At 40.6% G+C, this 15,230-nt stretch overlaps 2 protein-coding genes across 2 annotated transcripts in view; one reads left to right on the forward strand and one right to left on the reverse strand.

Moving 5' to 3' along the window:
- The first annotated feature begins 1,535 nt into the window (after window positions 1-1,535).
- Window positions 1,536-9,593, forward strand: tmem54a (transmembrane protein 54a). Its single transcript, XM_034577165.1, has 6 exons — window positions 1,536-1,688; window positions 3,824-4,020; window positions 5,044-5,103; window positions 5,601-5,795; window positions 5,891-6,028; window positions 9,234-9,593. The coding sequence occupies exons 1-6, from the start codon at window positions 1,676-1,678 to the stop codon at window positions 9,378-9,380; spliced, it is 750 nt and encodes a 249-aa protein (XP_034433056.1). The 5' UTR covers window positions 1,536-1,675; the 3' UTR covers window positions 9,381-9,593.
- An 85-nt stretch (window positions 9,594-9,678) lies between these two features.
- The window catches only part of LOC117756595 (probable histone deacetylase 1-B), a 28,102-nt gene continuing 22,550 nt past the window's right edge, over window positions 9,679-15,230 (reverse strand). The window contains exons 3-16 of the mRNA XM_034577161.1: window positions 14,838-14,923; window positions 14,006-14,118; window positions 13,467-13,584; window positions 13,285-13,359; window positions 13,020-13,158; window positions 12,747-12,888; window positions 12,575-12,667; window positions 12,362-12,470; window positions 12,092-12,232; window positions 11,451-11,559; window positions 11,176-11,306; window positions 10,915-11,085; window positions 10,739-10,790; window positions 9,679-10,643 (exon numbers count right to left, since the gene is read on the reverse strand). Coding sequence (XP_034433052.1) covers window positions 10,616-10,643; window positions 10,739-10,790; window positions 10,915-11,085; window positions 11,176-11,306; window positions 11,451-11,559; window positions 12,092-12,232; window positions 12,362-12,470; window positions 12,575-12,667; window positions 12,747-12,888; window positions 13,020-13,158; window positions 13,285-13,359; window positions 13,467-13,584; window positions 14,006-14,118; window positions 14,838-14,889 — 1,473 coding nt within the window. The 5' untranslated portion in view covers window positions 14,890-14,923 and the 3' untranslated portion in view covers window positions 9,679-10,615. The remainder of the gene's footprint in view (window positions 10,644-10,738; window positions 10,791-10,914; window positions 11,086-11,175; window positions 11,307-11,450; window positions 11,560-12,091; window positions 12,233-12,361; window positions 12,471-12,574; window positions 12,668-12,746; window positions 12,889-13,019; window positions 13,159-13,284; window positions 13,360-13,466; window positions 13,585-14,005; window positions 14,119-14,837; window positions 14,924-15,230) is intronic.

Here is a 15,230-nt window from a genome sequence, read left to right on the forward strand (position 1 = left end):
TAAATGGGAGCAGAGGCAGGAGGGAAAGCTGCTGGCAATCACACTGATGAGGCTGATGTGCTGCATTCACATGAATCTGAAATCTCCACTCCAGTGTAGCTTGTAATGCTTCCTACTTGTTTCTGTATATTATTATCATACAAAAGTAATTCACAAATTTTAAATAAAAAAAACAATACCAAGGACAAGGGTTTTTCATGTCATTCCTGACTGCAAATATATCAAATACTCCGCTATAAAGTAACAGGAACCAGGGAGATAGTTGTAAAAATGTTTATGCCTATATGCCTCCCAGAGTGAGTGCATCAAAATTGCTATGCAAACTACTTGTATGTGTCTACTGTAAAATTGTGTCACTGTTAATTTTACAACCCAAACAGAAAATTCACAGTTAAGTCCTGAAACACCAGAAGTAAAATGTTCCAGATTACCCCATAGTCTGGGTTAGTTGTACCTGGGGTCAAATGTAAAATTAGGATATACAAATAACACATAATATACTAATAAGTCAAAGATAAATAATGTGAATTCATATCTTAAACGGTGTCTACAGATGTTCAACTCACGAATAAATCTGACTTAGCAACATTCTTAGTAACTTAAATAACTTGACTTTGCAACATGCCATTTATATTTATTAAAAAAAAAGATCATAATTAAATCTATAAATAAATATAATGATGTATCTAATAGGCTACCTGAAAAACGTATTTTTATTTATGTGGTTTACAATTACATTTCGCATGTTTTTAATCTTTTTCTCTGGAATAATAATAAGAAGAAGAAGAAGAAGATAGAGTCAACTCAAGAAGCTCAAGCTTTGTGCCCCTATCCATCAGACTCATGAAAGGCTGATCTACTGTTTTAACACTATGCATGCTGATGGATGTTGGATGTGGTATGCGGAAAGTTGTATGTTATATTTTGTATGTTGTATGTGGTATGTGGTATGTGGTATGTTGTATGTTGCATGTGGTATGCTGGATATTGTATGAAGTTGTATTATATCAGGACGATACGCACTGATGCTTTTACACAAATGAAATGGATAAATAAAGGTATTTGAATGAAATTGAATTGATGAACTTCAGAAATAGTGATGAATAAATGTGTAATTTAAAGAAAAGGGAAAACAAGGAAATTAAATTCTTCCTAAATCCTTAATTCCTTAGATTTAATCTCCTTGAAACGAAGAGGGACCACGGTTGACAGTGTGGCACATGTGGTGAGGATAAACTAGCAGAACAGACTGTGCCAAGATGATGTCCCAACACTTGAGTGAAGCAACCCACAGTCTATAGCCTGGTGGGGGATTGGGTTGTACATATAAATCATCATGTATAGGCTGATTTAACACTTTAATAAGTTGTTAGTATGAGTAACTATAAAGACATGTAACATTAAAAACTGATCTTTGCATTTGAAACATATAGGAGACAAAGCAGTAAAACAAAAACAGGTTTCGTTACTAAATGTAAAGGGGCGGGGCTTGTGTACAGGTAGGTGGTAGGAGCATGCGCATGACTGACTGTGTGTGTGCGTGTGTGTGTGTGCAGGTGAGCGTCAGTAGAGGAAGACAGGGACACACCAACAGCTGCACACAGTCAAAAAGCTGCCAGACATGACTTTAATACAACTTTGACACAGATGTGAGCGGAGAGGACGTAAACCCACCATGGTTTATTTAGGTAAGTTCACTTTTAATGGGTTAGTTTTGCTGAAATGCGCCATGTAGTGTGTGTGCGTGCGTGTGGTTAGTCTGAGTCCTGTGTGCCAAAAGTTTTAGGCGTGGTCTGTTCAGTTGTAAACGGAGCTCAGGGAAGAGAGGGAACACACAGAGGGAACATGTCCTCCCTCTGTGTGTGTGTGTGTACTATTTTATTCTAAGTTTCACCTAAATAAAAGTGAAACATTTGGGTATCTGTTGCATAGGATTATTGATTATGGGCTACTGATGGGTCAGGTCCATAATACAGTACAGGCATCCGTGCTATATTTCCTGTGTTTACAAAACAAACCAAATAAGGTCAAAAGTATCAAAGATCTCCAACGGAATGGAAGAAAAACGCTGACCCATTGTAACTATCAGAAAACATAACATCACATAGAAGAGGTACTACGTTTTATGAATACACATTCAGGATATGAATAATAATAACTATTCATAGAAAATGTTTAAACACAACAACTGGTTAAAATACAGAAGGGAGTACGTAAAGAATAATGGTAATAATAAAAGTATAATAAAGAGATAAAAGAACAATAATAACCCGGCACCACAATTATATTCTGGAATATTCCTTCAAAATAAACGTTTTTAGCTGAGACTTAAAGGGGACATAGCATGCCCATTTTACCACAAGTTGATATGGTTCCTTGGGGTCTTAATGAAATGTCTGTAACATACTTTGGTCAAAATACCACAAGGATCATTTAAAATGATGAGGTGGGGGGTGGGCCAAGGCCATGTAGGGAGACTTCCAGTGCCTTGTTATGACACAAAACCCAGGAAGCTCAATCGAGTCGCTCAAGCATGACGTTTCTGACTTAGAGGAACCATAACAAAACGCGCGAGTGTTTTTTTCCCAGAGTTTTTGGGTTGGTAGACATGCCAGATACCCACATTAACGTGTAGAAGCACTAACAAAGTGGAATTTGCATGCTATGTCCCCTTTAAAGAAGACACTATCTCAGTCAGACAGCCTTATTTCCTCAGGCCATTCATTCCAGAGAGTTGGGACCCTGATGGAAAATGCTCTGCCCCCCCCCTAGTTTTCAGCCTATAATTCAGGAAGTGACAGCAGAACCTTACCTGAAGATCACAAACTCCACAGAGGTGAATAGGATATTAAAACATTTGGGGCCAGGCCATGAAGAGCCTTAAAAGTAATCAATGACATTTTAAAATCAATCAATCCCAACCTAAAACTGGGAGCCAATGTAAAAACAATACAGCAGGCGTGATCATATCTCTTAGTTCCAGTTAAAAGCCTAGCTGCTGAATTTCTGTACAGACTGTAAATAATATCACAACTATTATATCAGAGGGTTTTTGTTTTTTTCAGTATGTGATACTTTGCACTTAAATGCAGCAAACACCACACAAACAATATTATGACCAAAAACACAGCTGGTGTTTCCACAGCACCCACCTGTACGAATAAATGAGAAGGAGCTGGAAGCCAGTGTATGTCTCCACCTGACCCCCCCCCCCCCCGGGCCAGCTGACTGTGGTGGTGAATGTTTGAACACCCCGCCCAAACCTTTGTCCTGTTTGGTTCAGGGAGGAGGGGACATGACGTGGACTTTAAGGGTGGGTGGGTGGCTCACATTTTCCCCCTCAGAGGTATAGGAACTTAATAGTGCAGCAACACAATCCCCCCAGACCCTATCCTCCTATCTCTGAATTGTCACCATAGCTGCAGCAGCTATATGGTGGATAACATCATCAGTTGTCTCTGCAGGGGTGCGGGATACAATACTTATATACTCAAGTGTTGCTATGGTGCGCTTAACCGCTGGTTAGCTTCCTGTTCGCTCTGCTGCAACCACAACATCAAGTCAGCTCCCAAGTTGTCAGTGCAGTTACAGCTTGTTCTATATAACAGACGATGTTTAATAAACTTATGGGCATGCTCTTATTTCACCGTGTTTACTCAGTTGGCTCCTGTCAAGTATTTACATTAGAGCCTCATGCTTCACTCTGACAATACAGGCTGCTGAACACAACCTATAATGCAATCACTATCTAGTCGTTTGAACGTTATATATTATAACAGAGTTGAGTTTAAGAGGTCTAAATAACATATTTCTCCTCCCTTAGGAGTATGCTGTGTCAGCCTCAAGGACAACAAAGCCCTGATGAAGATGGGGCTGGGGCTGGTGCTGGTGGGCCACGTCAACTTCCTTCTCGGAGCACTGGTGCACGGCGCTGTGCTCAGGCACATTAACGTACACGCTCAGGCTCGCACCATGGTCTACGCCACCTCTAACATCATTGCCATTGTGGCAGGCCTGATGGTAAGTGGTAGCACAGAAGAACTTAGAAGTAATTTGGTATTACTTTTAAGGTTTAAGGCTTAGCCAAAGACTTTACATAAAGATGGACTATGAGATGCAACTTCCTCCCACTGTCCAGAAATACAGTGGTAATATCCTGGATACAAACGCCGCCATCTTGGTTATTAGGAGCCAGAAGCTGTGTCTCAATTCAGGGTCTGCAGCCTTCCGAGGACTCATTCTAACTTGCCAACGAAGACCACCTCCTTCGTGGCCCATGCAGGCTATGACATCTGAACCCAAATGAGCCTGGTCTGGTCTACAGAGGATTTACATTATCTGTGTCATCAGCTCGTCCCACCTGTATTGCTGTTACCTAGCAACAGAGCTGAAGTCGGACATGCTAAGAAAATTTTAATGCCCCTTGTTTTTTTGGGGTATGTACCGACAGCTGTTCAGTTGAGTTTAAGCGTGATACTCAGGCGTTGGAGGTCTCATAGCTTGCCGGTGTCATTACCACTTTGAAAAAAACGATTCGTCACTGAATCCTGGGATAGGTTGAGCGGAGGATGACATAACTCATTAAAACTAAACTGAATGGAAAAATAAACATTTGAACAAACATTGGTGTGATAAGAACTACCTAAAGTGACAGAAACCATCTTTTGAAAATGTATTTGACATGTACTTTGACTTTTTATATGGTCCATATCCCGTCCACTAACATGGAGGGGGCTGGAATTATGACCTATACAGCAGCCAACCACCAGATGGCGAACAAGACGCTTTGGCTTCACTTTTTGGGAGCTGTCATGTCGTCCATCTTTATATGAAGACTATGGTTTTAGCTATGAAAGATATTAGTGGATAATGTATTAAAATAGGTGTAAATACTGGTTTAAGATAGTATAAGCAGGTTATACTGTATGTATTATATCTTTAATCTATAACTTGAACCATTGTGAGTGGTATTATTGTATCATGTATCATGTAATGTATGATCTGTCTGTGATTACTGAACCTGTGACATCTTGTGTCTCTCAGGGAATCATAGGAGGGATAACGGCCATTGTGTTGTCCAAAAACAAGAGGAACAGGATCTTGGTAAACAACTGTTCCCCTCTCAGTGACACATCTTCTCCCTCCTCCATTCAGCTCTCACATCTGTCATTTACTGGCTCTTGTCGGGACTTGCCCTTTGTGTTGCACTGAACGCATGGCGTGCTTTATTTAAATGAATGGAAGGAATTTGCATACATGTGGTATCAGCTTCACGCTCCTATTTCCCTTTTACCCGGTGGTTGATCTTGGATTTTTCTAAATCAGGAGCCATAAAGGAGCCACAATTTACACAGAGGGGACAATTATATATCCAACATCCATGCCCAATTCCTGATTCAGTGAGATGCACATTTAAGTCATTGCTTGTTTACTGTTCGCTCCATTGTTCATCAGGGCTAATCAGACTGCAGCTCTGTCCAGTGCCCCCCTGGATCTGCCCCTGCTCTACCCAACAAAGACTAACCCATTATCTTTTACAGGGGACAATATGTTTTATTTTACACACTCAAAAAAATGTTGTCATGATGTTGTGTTCACAGATTTGGGTCCTGTTGGTCTTCGGCCTCCTGGCCGGCCTCCTGGCAGTTGCCTCCACCCTGGCCTTGTCTGTTTCTATTGTAAAAGCCATAATTGACAAAGGCAAGGGGCTATTAACTCACTGCGAGGCGTCTGCTAAAGACATTGACTCTTCCAGCATCACATACGAATGCCCCTTTGACCCTACTCGTATCTATGTAAGTTTACCGCAAATATTTACCTATTGAATATTTTACAATGACTTGAATTGCTGTAAAAACCTGGAATTTTTTCTTTGTGTTCATTTCATCAGGCGACAACAATCATTCTGTGGGTGCCTCTGATCTTTATGTCGGTGGTGGAGACGGTGTTCTCCTTCCGCTGCTTCGCTGCCTGCACTTCATTCCTCTACCTGTGTCCGTGCAGGAGGAGGCCGGTCCAGGCGAGAAGGGTAAGTCACCGTCAGAGCACCGACTCTGTCCACAGTGTTAGGGTTAGATAGACCTGCAGTATTTGTCACCGGCTGTATGTGTGTTTGTGTTGTGTGAGAGCATAGAGTGTGTTATGTTTCCCGTGCCACATTATAGTGGGCTGCTCAGGAGGAAGAGTGGGTCGTTCACTAACCAGAAGGTTGGTGGTTCGATACTTGGCTTCTCCAGCCCCGACGCTGAAGGGTGTTTTGGAAAGGCACTGAGCCCCAAACTGCCTGATGGCTGTTCTGTCAGTGTGATAGAAACATACAGAAACATACAGAGGCGCTTTATGAATGTGTGTGAAAGTGCGAATGTGATCATGAGTTGTAGTGTAAAGCGCTGTGAGTGGTTGTCTAAGACTAGAAATGCCGACCATTTACCATTTCAATTTCAATTGCAGATTTGCTTTAGTGAATTTAAGAAAATGTGTTTGGCATTCATGTAAATAGGACAGTGATAAATGAGGTGTTTTGAAAAAGAAAAAGCAGAACTTTAATATGTAAAACTATTACACACAGCAAAAATGACACTCAATCTGCTTTCAGACATGCACTGAACTCTGAACTTCTCTGGAGGAGGTGTATGTACTGTTTGTATGCAAATGTCTGAGTGAGAGCCTCCAGTCTTTCTGCAGCCTGGCCCACTTAGTATAAAGTCTGCAGAAAGTCTTCAGGATCTGATGTGAGCGCACAGAAGAGGATCCTTCGCTGGGTTCACTGAGAGCGAGTGGGGGGGATTGATGATATTTCTACCACGCGACAGACACAACAATAAAAAATTATGGAAAACAAAATATCTGCGGGTGAAAAAGTGGCGCCACACACGTAGAAGACACAGACAAAGATGTCAAAATATTTGGTGTTGCTTCACCCCTCACCTGAATCGTGCGGAGAATTGTATCTGGATCTGGATCTTTGTGTGGATCTGCACCAAACTGCAAAAACTCATAAATAGGGGCACCAATCTTCTGGGTTCTTCTCTGACTCATATATAACATCTTGAAACCAAGTTTCATGGCGATCTTTTTCCATGATCTTGCTGACAAACAGACAAATCAAAGGACAGGGCTGAATTAAACAAGAACTGTTCAGACGTTTCTCATTAACATCTACTCACTAAAGACGAGGTTTGTATTTTTACAAATAAAATCAGCAGTTGCCCACCCAATACTCAGACTGTCTACAAATATCAATGTAACATTGACTTCAATACAGACAGTGGTTTAGACCTGCTGATGAGACAAACCTGAGGAGGACAGTGTGGTAACTGTGTCCCTCATCTCATGCTGTCTCATCATCATCACATGGGTGGAAATTCAAGCACCAGCATCATGAACAGTGGCTTCAATTATTCAACATCATTGTTCCTTTTAATCCCAGTCCTCACAAATATATGTAAAATGTCCTGTGTGCTCATTTAGTGTTAAGTAGTAAATATGACCAAATATACTATTTTAGAAATTGTCACAGTCTAGGAAACAAATTACACTGTTATCTGGAGTTATATAATGTCAGTAATGTTACCCAGGCCACTCTACGGTTTGTAAACCACTATTTAACCTAAAACATAAAATATTCTCTCAAATTAAAAATTCTAAATTAATCATTACTGGTAACACATTGTATGTGGTGCTGTTTATGACACTTGTTTTAACTGGGTTTCTGCAGGTTTCAAAAGCTTAAAATTAAGACCTATTAAAGACCATATTATAATAAATAAAAATGTATGACCCACGTCAAATATGAAGAAATATCAGAGTCCCAGAATTATTTATACTTCCCAATAGTTTAAGATATGGTACAGAGAGTAGAGAGTAGAGAATAACCATAGAAACACTGCAATGTAGTTCTCAGTTCCACTCTGGTCTTGTTTGTAATGTTATTACAGTGCTATTATCCGTATCATTGAGAAAGAACAACACATGGAGACGCCAAACATTTGTCTTAAAAATGAAACCTTTTCTTCAGCATTAAATGTGAAAGGGATCTATTGGCAGAAACTAAATATGAAATAATCCTAGTGATGTTGTCACTAGTGTGTTTTATCTAAATTGTAAGAATTGTTGTTTTCTTTACTCTAGAATAGGCACTTTATATTTACATAAGGAGTGGGTCCTCTGTACGAAGGCCGCCATGTTTTTTTTACAGTAGCCCAAACTGGACAAACTAAACAGCTTTTGAGTTTTTAGGACAACCGAAGGCTACCACAGGTTCTCTTTCATGTTTGGAAGGCGAGGGTGAGGTGAGGGGTGTTCAGCTGCAACATGCAACTTCATCACTAGATGTCACTAAATTCTACACACTGAACCTTTAGGGAAGTAGCGTTAAATGTACGTTAACACAGAGGTCTTCAACAGGGGGTCTGCAGGGGGGTCGTGAAATTTTTGGTTGATTAGACAATTTTTTTAATTTTTAATTTTCTTCCCCACAAATTTAAATGTCTTTAAATACACATTAACATGAATCCAACATATTGTAGCGAACGGATAAATGGAGGCAGAAGACATTATCTTTCAGTCAGCAATGCACACATTCAGCGACACACAGGAGCTCTCTCAAGCTGGGCACCGGTTCACTCACAGCACGAGACTAGCCTAGACCTGTCCCTCCAAGCCTCATGTACACAAAGAGGAGGACCTCTTAAAACTGTGTATAAAAACACAATTTTATACAATATATACAGTAGGGGGTCCCTGCTCCATCTCTCCATCAGTTTGGGGGTCCTTGGCCTGAAAAACATTGAAGACCCCTGCGTTAACATATTTAAGATCTACCTAAATGTATTCCAGACCCAGTACATGATATTACACATAAAAAAACAAGTTTAATGCCTAAAATTCCGATAATTTAATTATAGACTTTTACATACCTCATGGTCCACCAGTTCACATTTCTTATCAGCCCCTGGATATCATCAGCCAGTCTTTGTCGACCTTTTTTTTAACAAAGCCTTAAAACAGAAAAATGTTGTGCCTGGTTTTAAAGGAATTTAAAGTGTTTCAAAAGTTTTTCCCTGAGACTGAAAGTGTGAACAGCAATCTTGAATTATATCCTTCCTTTAACACATTTATTCTAATCCCCATGTTAGGTTAAGGACAGTGTACAAGCATAGTACGTTAGCTAAACTGAGGTCATGAACTTAAGTTGGCTTCTCTGTGACATCACCTTTCATTATCTGATTCAGGTGCGAATCCAAAGAAGAATCGAAACCCCGACGCCAGCACCAGCACCAGAGATCGATGCTGAGGCTGATAATACTGATGCTGAGCCAGTGGAGCAGGACGAACTGCTGGATGGCAGCACTGGAGTCGTGCAGAGCGAGTGGCTCTGAACAGGCTTAACCTAATGACATAGGTTGTAAACTGCTGGGTTCATCTGTGAAGATTTTGTATTTTACGTCTGTTACACACTGAATGTCTCAAGAGGACATTTGTCAGGCAAACACAAGGACATTGTATTTCCCTCTACATCAGTTTTTTTATCTGATAAATTGAAATTATCTAACTTTGTTTTTATTGATATAAAAATAAATGTGTCATCTGTATTTTGACTTTAAATTGTTTTTTATTAAAATGAAGACAACAAATCAGACATAACATTTTAATACATAATAAAAAAATAACACTTACATATTTGTAGGGCAGTTTTTTATTGTTTAAAAAAAACACACACCAGAGTCAGTCACATTTACATGACATTTGCGATCTCATGTGGAACACTTTTGCTTATGTTTATCAGAATATAAATATATACAACAAATGAATGAATTCTGGCATGTGTCTCATATTGTACACTGGGTACTGAACAGTACTGCTGGATGGTATAATATACTGTATAGTACTCAGACAGTACTACACAGTATATTGGACATTCAAGTCCTCAGCCTGATACTGAACCCAAAACATTTTCAATATTCTGGGTCATAAATTTAACAAAGAAAAAGTGAATGTGTCAGTAGAGGACACGTCCTATCATAAGCTAAAATATAAGAATGTAAATGACATGTAAGAGGTATATAGGTTTAGATGACCCTCTTAACCATTCTTGGTGACCTTAACAGGCAAGACCAGTGACACAAATGTAATGCAGAAAAAGATCTATTGTACAAACATGCTTAAACTACATATTCAAAAAGGCACAGGGCTAAAGTGGGGGCTGAAAGACATAGTAAAACAGAATAGCCAAAAATATCTATGATTTAAATAAATTAAATCAGTCAGATATATAAAAGCACACATGTAACTAAGCAATTTTTTTTACAGAGTTGCTTCACAAAAGGGAGGAAGAAGTGTCACCGCTTCAAAAGATTGACAACAAAAATGAGAAAGCATACAAAAAACAAAACAAGACTCAAAAAACCGCCAGTCCATAAACAGCAAAGTTGAAAAGTTGTCCTAGAAAAACATGATAAGAGCCTCCTCCTATTCAGAAGGAGAAGGATGTTTCAATACAAAGGTTTAGTCCTTCACTGATCTCCATAGCCGCAGCCTGGGATGATGTTTGATCTGAAAGAAACGTGGGATCCTTCCTGATCAGCTGCACTGGCATCGTTCGGGGCTGAGCACCTCAAGGGGTCTTGGATTCCTCTTTTGGCCTAAAGAACCAAACAGGAAAATTATTTACACTCCCCATCAGCCACTCCCTGGAAACCATGGTCAATAAATGTATGCAGATTTTTAAAAAACTTACTTTGATGTATCCATTTTCTCCTCCTCTGGCACTTTCTCCTCTGTTTTCACTTCTATGAAATAAAAGAATCAAAGATTTTGAAAAAGGATAAAAAAAGTACTGAGCTCATAAGCGTGAAAGTGATCTCATATTTAAAAAATGGTGATAATATGAAAATAATAAAAATGAATAGATACCTTTCGTTTCCTCCTCACCTTTCTTCTCCTTTTCTTCTCCCTCTTTCTCTCCCTCTGTTTTGGCTCGCTTGGCTTTCTTGAAGCTGGTTGCGTTTCTGCGGCCTCCTTCGCCTTCATCCTCAGAGTCAGAGAACTCCTCCTCACACGCTATCCTCTTGTCATGAGCACGGACTGTAAGTTATCAGAGGACAGAGTTCAATCAGAACATGACGTGAGGACTGCATGATAGTGAAGACAATGATGAGTGCAAGCGGTGCTTACTGGAGATGCGTTTGTTGGGGTCTTCTTCCTCCTCGTCGCCACTATCCTCCTGTACAGCGTCCTCTGGGATGGCCTGCATCTGGACTCCTGGGGCGTGAGGCAGCATTCGCAAGTTCTCAAACAAGCGCTGCCTGGAAGATAGTGTTTTAACCTTTACTAATGATGCGCCAATCACAATTAAACATGGAAGCTGTAACTGGTGAGGACTTAATCAGATAATGCTGTGAAATAGGCATTATGCATGAATAATTTGAATGGCACTATCATGAACTCACTTGATCTTCTCCAGGTAGTCGTTGGTGTTCTGGTTGGTCATGTTGGAGGGGCTGATGTGCAGCTTGAAGTCCGGCCCAAAGTACTCAAAGTAGTCGTTGTATGGGAGCTCTGTGGAGTTTAGAGTAGATGCAATTCGTTATTACCTCTGCTAAGAAGGTTATGTTTTCATTGAGATAAGGTTACTGTTCATAAGAGGCTGTTAAAAACTATTTTTTATGCATCTCTGACAAAAAAAACCTGTAGATTAGTTTGATAACAGAGCTGCAAGTTATTCTTATTCCTGGTCTAGATATGATCGTCCATAAAATGTCAACCAATAAATGTCATGACATTAGCACAGTGACAGATACGTCTGAAAATAGATGTTTTAGTTATGTTGCGTGATAATACTTTTTAAAGGTCTTTGAGAAAATAATCAAAGAGGTGAAGCCAATCCCCTCATTTTAAATGCTGTCAACATGTGTCTTTTTGTTTGGCTGATTAGCAAGTTTGTCATGAATTTTTGTCACGATATACAAATCATATTTAACCATGAATTATGCATATGACAGCACTACAATACAGCCTGTAAAGAATCATTACCACCACAGAAGAATCTGATTTCAAATGAAAACCAGATGACCTGGGTTTACACACTCACCATTGGGGATGGAGGAGTCCAGGGCTACAGCAGTTTCATACGTCCAGCAGCGTGCCACGTTACGGATGGTGTAGCCTCCCCCACCCAACATCAACAGGGGCAGGTTGAAGCTTTTCATGTACTCCACACACTTAGCATGGCCTGAACACACATCATGCAATGAAGAAAATATTAAAATAGCTAGAAAACACTTCAGTTTCTCAGTTGAACTTTAACCATGACAACTACAGACGTCTGTTGCATGAGGAGAGACATTTTCCGTTAACTCACCTTTAATGGTGAGGTTAAAGCAGCCGAGTCTGTCTCCTGACAAGGAATCGGCTCCACACTGCAGAACCACAGCACTGGGCTGGTACATCTCCATCACCTTGGCCATGATCTACACAAACAACATCATCCACTTTCAAATGTGCATGACCCTTCATAGATATATAAACTTCCAAAATATTTTATAAAAAAAGAAAAAAATCTGTATTTGCTTACAGGTCTGAATATGGCTTCATATGACTCATCATCAATTCCGTCCCTCAGTGGATAATTTACAGCGTAGTATTTACCCTTCCCAGCTCCGATGTCCTGCAGACAAACATCAACTTTAATAAAACTGTGACAATATGGCTTATATGTGCAAAACAAAAAAGAATTCAAGGCTTACCCTCAGATCTCCTGTGCCAGGGAAGTACTCTCCATACTTATGGAAGGAAACGGTCATTACACGGTCTGTGGTGTAGAAGGCCTCCTCCACACCGTCGCCATGATGGATGTCAATATCTATGTACAGAACTCTCTGGTGGTACCTGGGAAAGAGAGGAAATATTATTTATGTTCTTCTGCTTTAGACCCATGAGGATTTTCTTTAGAACAACCATGTCAAGTACTATCTACTCATGGGAAACATGTACTCAAGTTATAGGGCTTTAGCTCTTACTTCAGTAATTCCAAAATAGCCAGGACAATGTCGTTGACATAGCAAAACCCAGAAGCCTCAGACTTTTTGGCGTGATGCAGGCCCCCAGCCCAGTTGATGGCGATGTCTGTCTGCTGTTTGTTCAACTTTACAGCACCGGCTGCACCAGAGCGAGAAGGCAAGAATTAACAGGGTGATTAAAATACTAAATTTAACAGATTAGTAGGGCAGTGACGGCATGATTACTGTCCAGCACAGCATGTTTGTCTGGGCGGAATTAACTTACCGACAGAGCCCCCCCCTGAGAGCTGGCAGAACTCAAATAAACCGTCGAACACCGGACAGTCCTCCCCAACATTAACTGCAAAGGAATCGCACAAAATTAAGCATTAACAATATTTCCACTCATGTAAAGTTACACATTTTGATGAACTTTATCTACATGGTCTACATCGGTAGCAAACTTACATCTCTGCATTTGTTTGCTGTACTCAGACATGTTGTCAGGTCGGATTGAACGCAGGAATTTGATGTAGTCGTCGCTGTGATACTTGGTCATCTCCTCTCCGCTGGCTTTGTGCGGACGCTGAAACACAAGAGGATAAAATGAAGGTCCAGGGTAAACACATGGCAAAAGCAGGTCCAGTGATTTCCTCTGCCAAGGAAGTTATGTTTTTTACCCCTGTATGTTTGTTGGTTAGTTTGTTTGTTTGTAAGCAAGATTACACATTAAACTACTGGACAGATAACCACAATACCTGGTGGAGGAATGTGGTATGGGTCAGGAAAGAGGCCATTAAATTTAGGTGTGGATCCATAAGGCGTTATTTCACACTTTCACCAATAGTTCATGGACCTTGATGAAAAAAAATCAGGCATGTTAAGGGGACTAGATCTATAAGTGTGTGCAGCTTGATCGGATTTAAGCTGGATATTGGTCATTGGCGTTGGTATGTGCACTAATGAGCGCCTTTGGTTGTGCAAAATTGTTGTGTTATTTAACATACGTATATCTCCATCTTTCTGTAGAGGCCATAGTTGAGCAACAGGTTGTGTGTCATGCGGATGCGGTGGGGCTTCATGGGATGGCCCTGACCATAGTAATAATTTCCAACATCACCTGAAATGAGAAAAGAAAGAAAACACACGATATTGGATTATTTTGCCTCCAAAACAAAACTTAACAAATGCAGGTAAACAGGAGTCCCGTTTTCACATGCATCACATGTTGATGCACTGAAAAGACAAGTGAAGGTATGAATCAATATTCTAATGGGGGTTTGCTATGACGCTACGATCAGACCTCTCAGATAAAATACTGAAATCAAAATCTCTTCTAGGAAACTCCTCGTACTGCTCACGTACACGTACAGACTGACGCTACATTAACTTACACAAACAGATGAGAACAAGCGGCTATTTTCCGCGGAACTAGCTGGTGTGTGAAGGCAGCGTCACGAGCCATTTTAATGTTAGCTTAGTGTTCACGTTAATTGCGGCGACAATGAAGTACTCGCGTCCCCATTGTTAGCACGCTAGCTAGCGACGATAACTAACCCGGTTAAAGTGTTGCGGTCTGGTAGATACACGTCTAAATAACACACCGGGGATTGGACAGAGCATTTAGAGAAACTGAGTGAATGTAATTAGCTCGTTAACAGTGCGTGTGCGCCCTGTGTCGGACTGATGAGAGCCGCCCGATGCTCAAGCTAACCGTGCTAGCTAACGTGCCAGGTTAGCATGAGGTGAAGGAAAGCTGCGACCTTTTGTCGGCGCAAAGCGGCCGATTCACCGACCTGTGCACCGGCGGTGCTACAGCAGAACATCACAGACACTCACCGTCATAGTAGTAGCAAACTTTTTTCTTTGTTCCCTGGGAAGTGAGCGCCATTTTGGTCTTTTAGGCTGCGTTTCACCACTCACACACCAGGAGACAACAGCAGCGACGAGAGGCGGACACTTTGTATGGGTCTTATTAACCGGGTGTCGTCTGCTGTCAACAGGGGGCGACAGACTCACTCTGTCCGACTCAGTCCATGGCCCCAAGCTATGGAGGGCACAACTGTTTTTATTTAATTATATCCATATCATTTATGTAATTTTGGTCCTTTATACCTATCTATCTATCTATCTATCTATCTATCTATCTATCTATCTGTCTATCTGTCTATCTATCTGTCTATCTGTCTATCTGTCTATCTCTCTGTCTATCTGTCTATCTATCTATCTGTC

The sequence above is a fragment of the Hippoglossus hippoglossus genome, chromosome 22 (assembly GCF_009819705.1).
Source record: "Hippoglossus hippoglossus isolate fHipHip1 chromosome 22, fHipHip1.pri, whole genome shotgun sequence".
Taxonomy (NCBI): Eukaryota; Metazoa; Chordata; class Actinopteri; order Pleuronectiformes; family Pleuronectidae; genus Hippoglossus; species Hippoglossus hippoglossus.

Bases quoted from the DNA above. Each gene is read 5' to 3' on its own strand.
- tmem54a (XM_034577165.1), top strand. The intron at 4,021-5,043 runs GTAAGTGGTAGC...TGTGTCTCTCAG, and splicing joins CCATTGTGGCAGGCCTGATG to GGAATCATAGGAGGGATAAC. The intron at 6,029-9,233 runs GTAAGTCACCGT...TATCTGATTCAG, and splicing joins GGCCGGTCCAGGCGAGAAGG to GTGCGAATCCAAAGAAGAAT.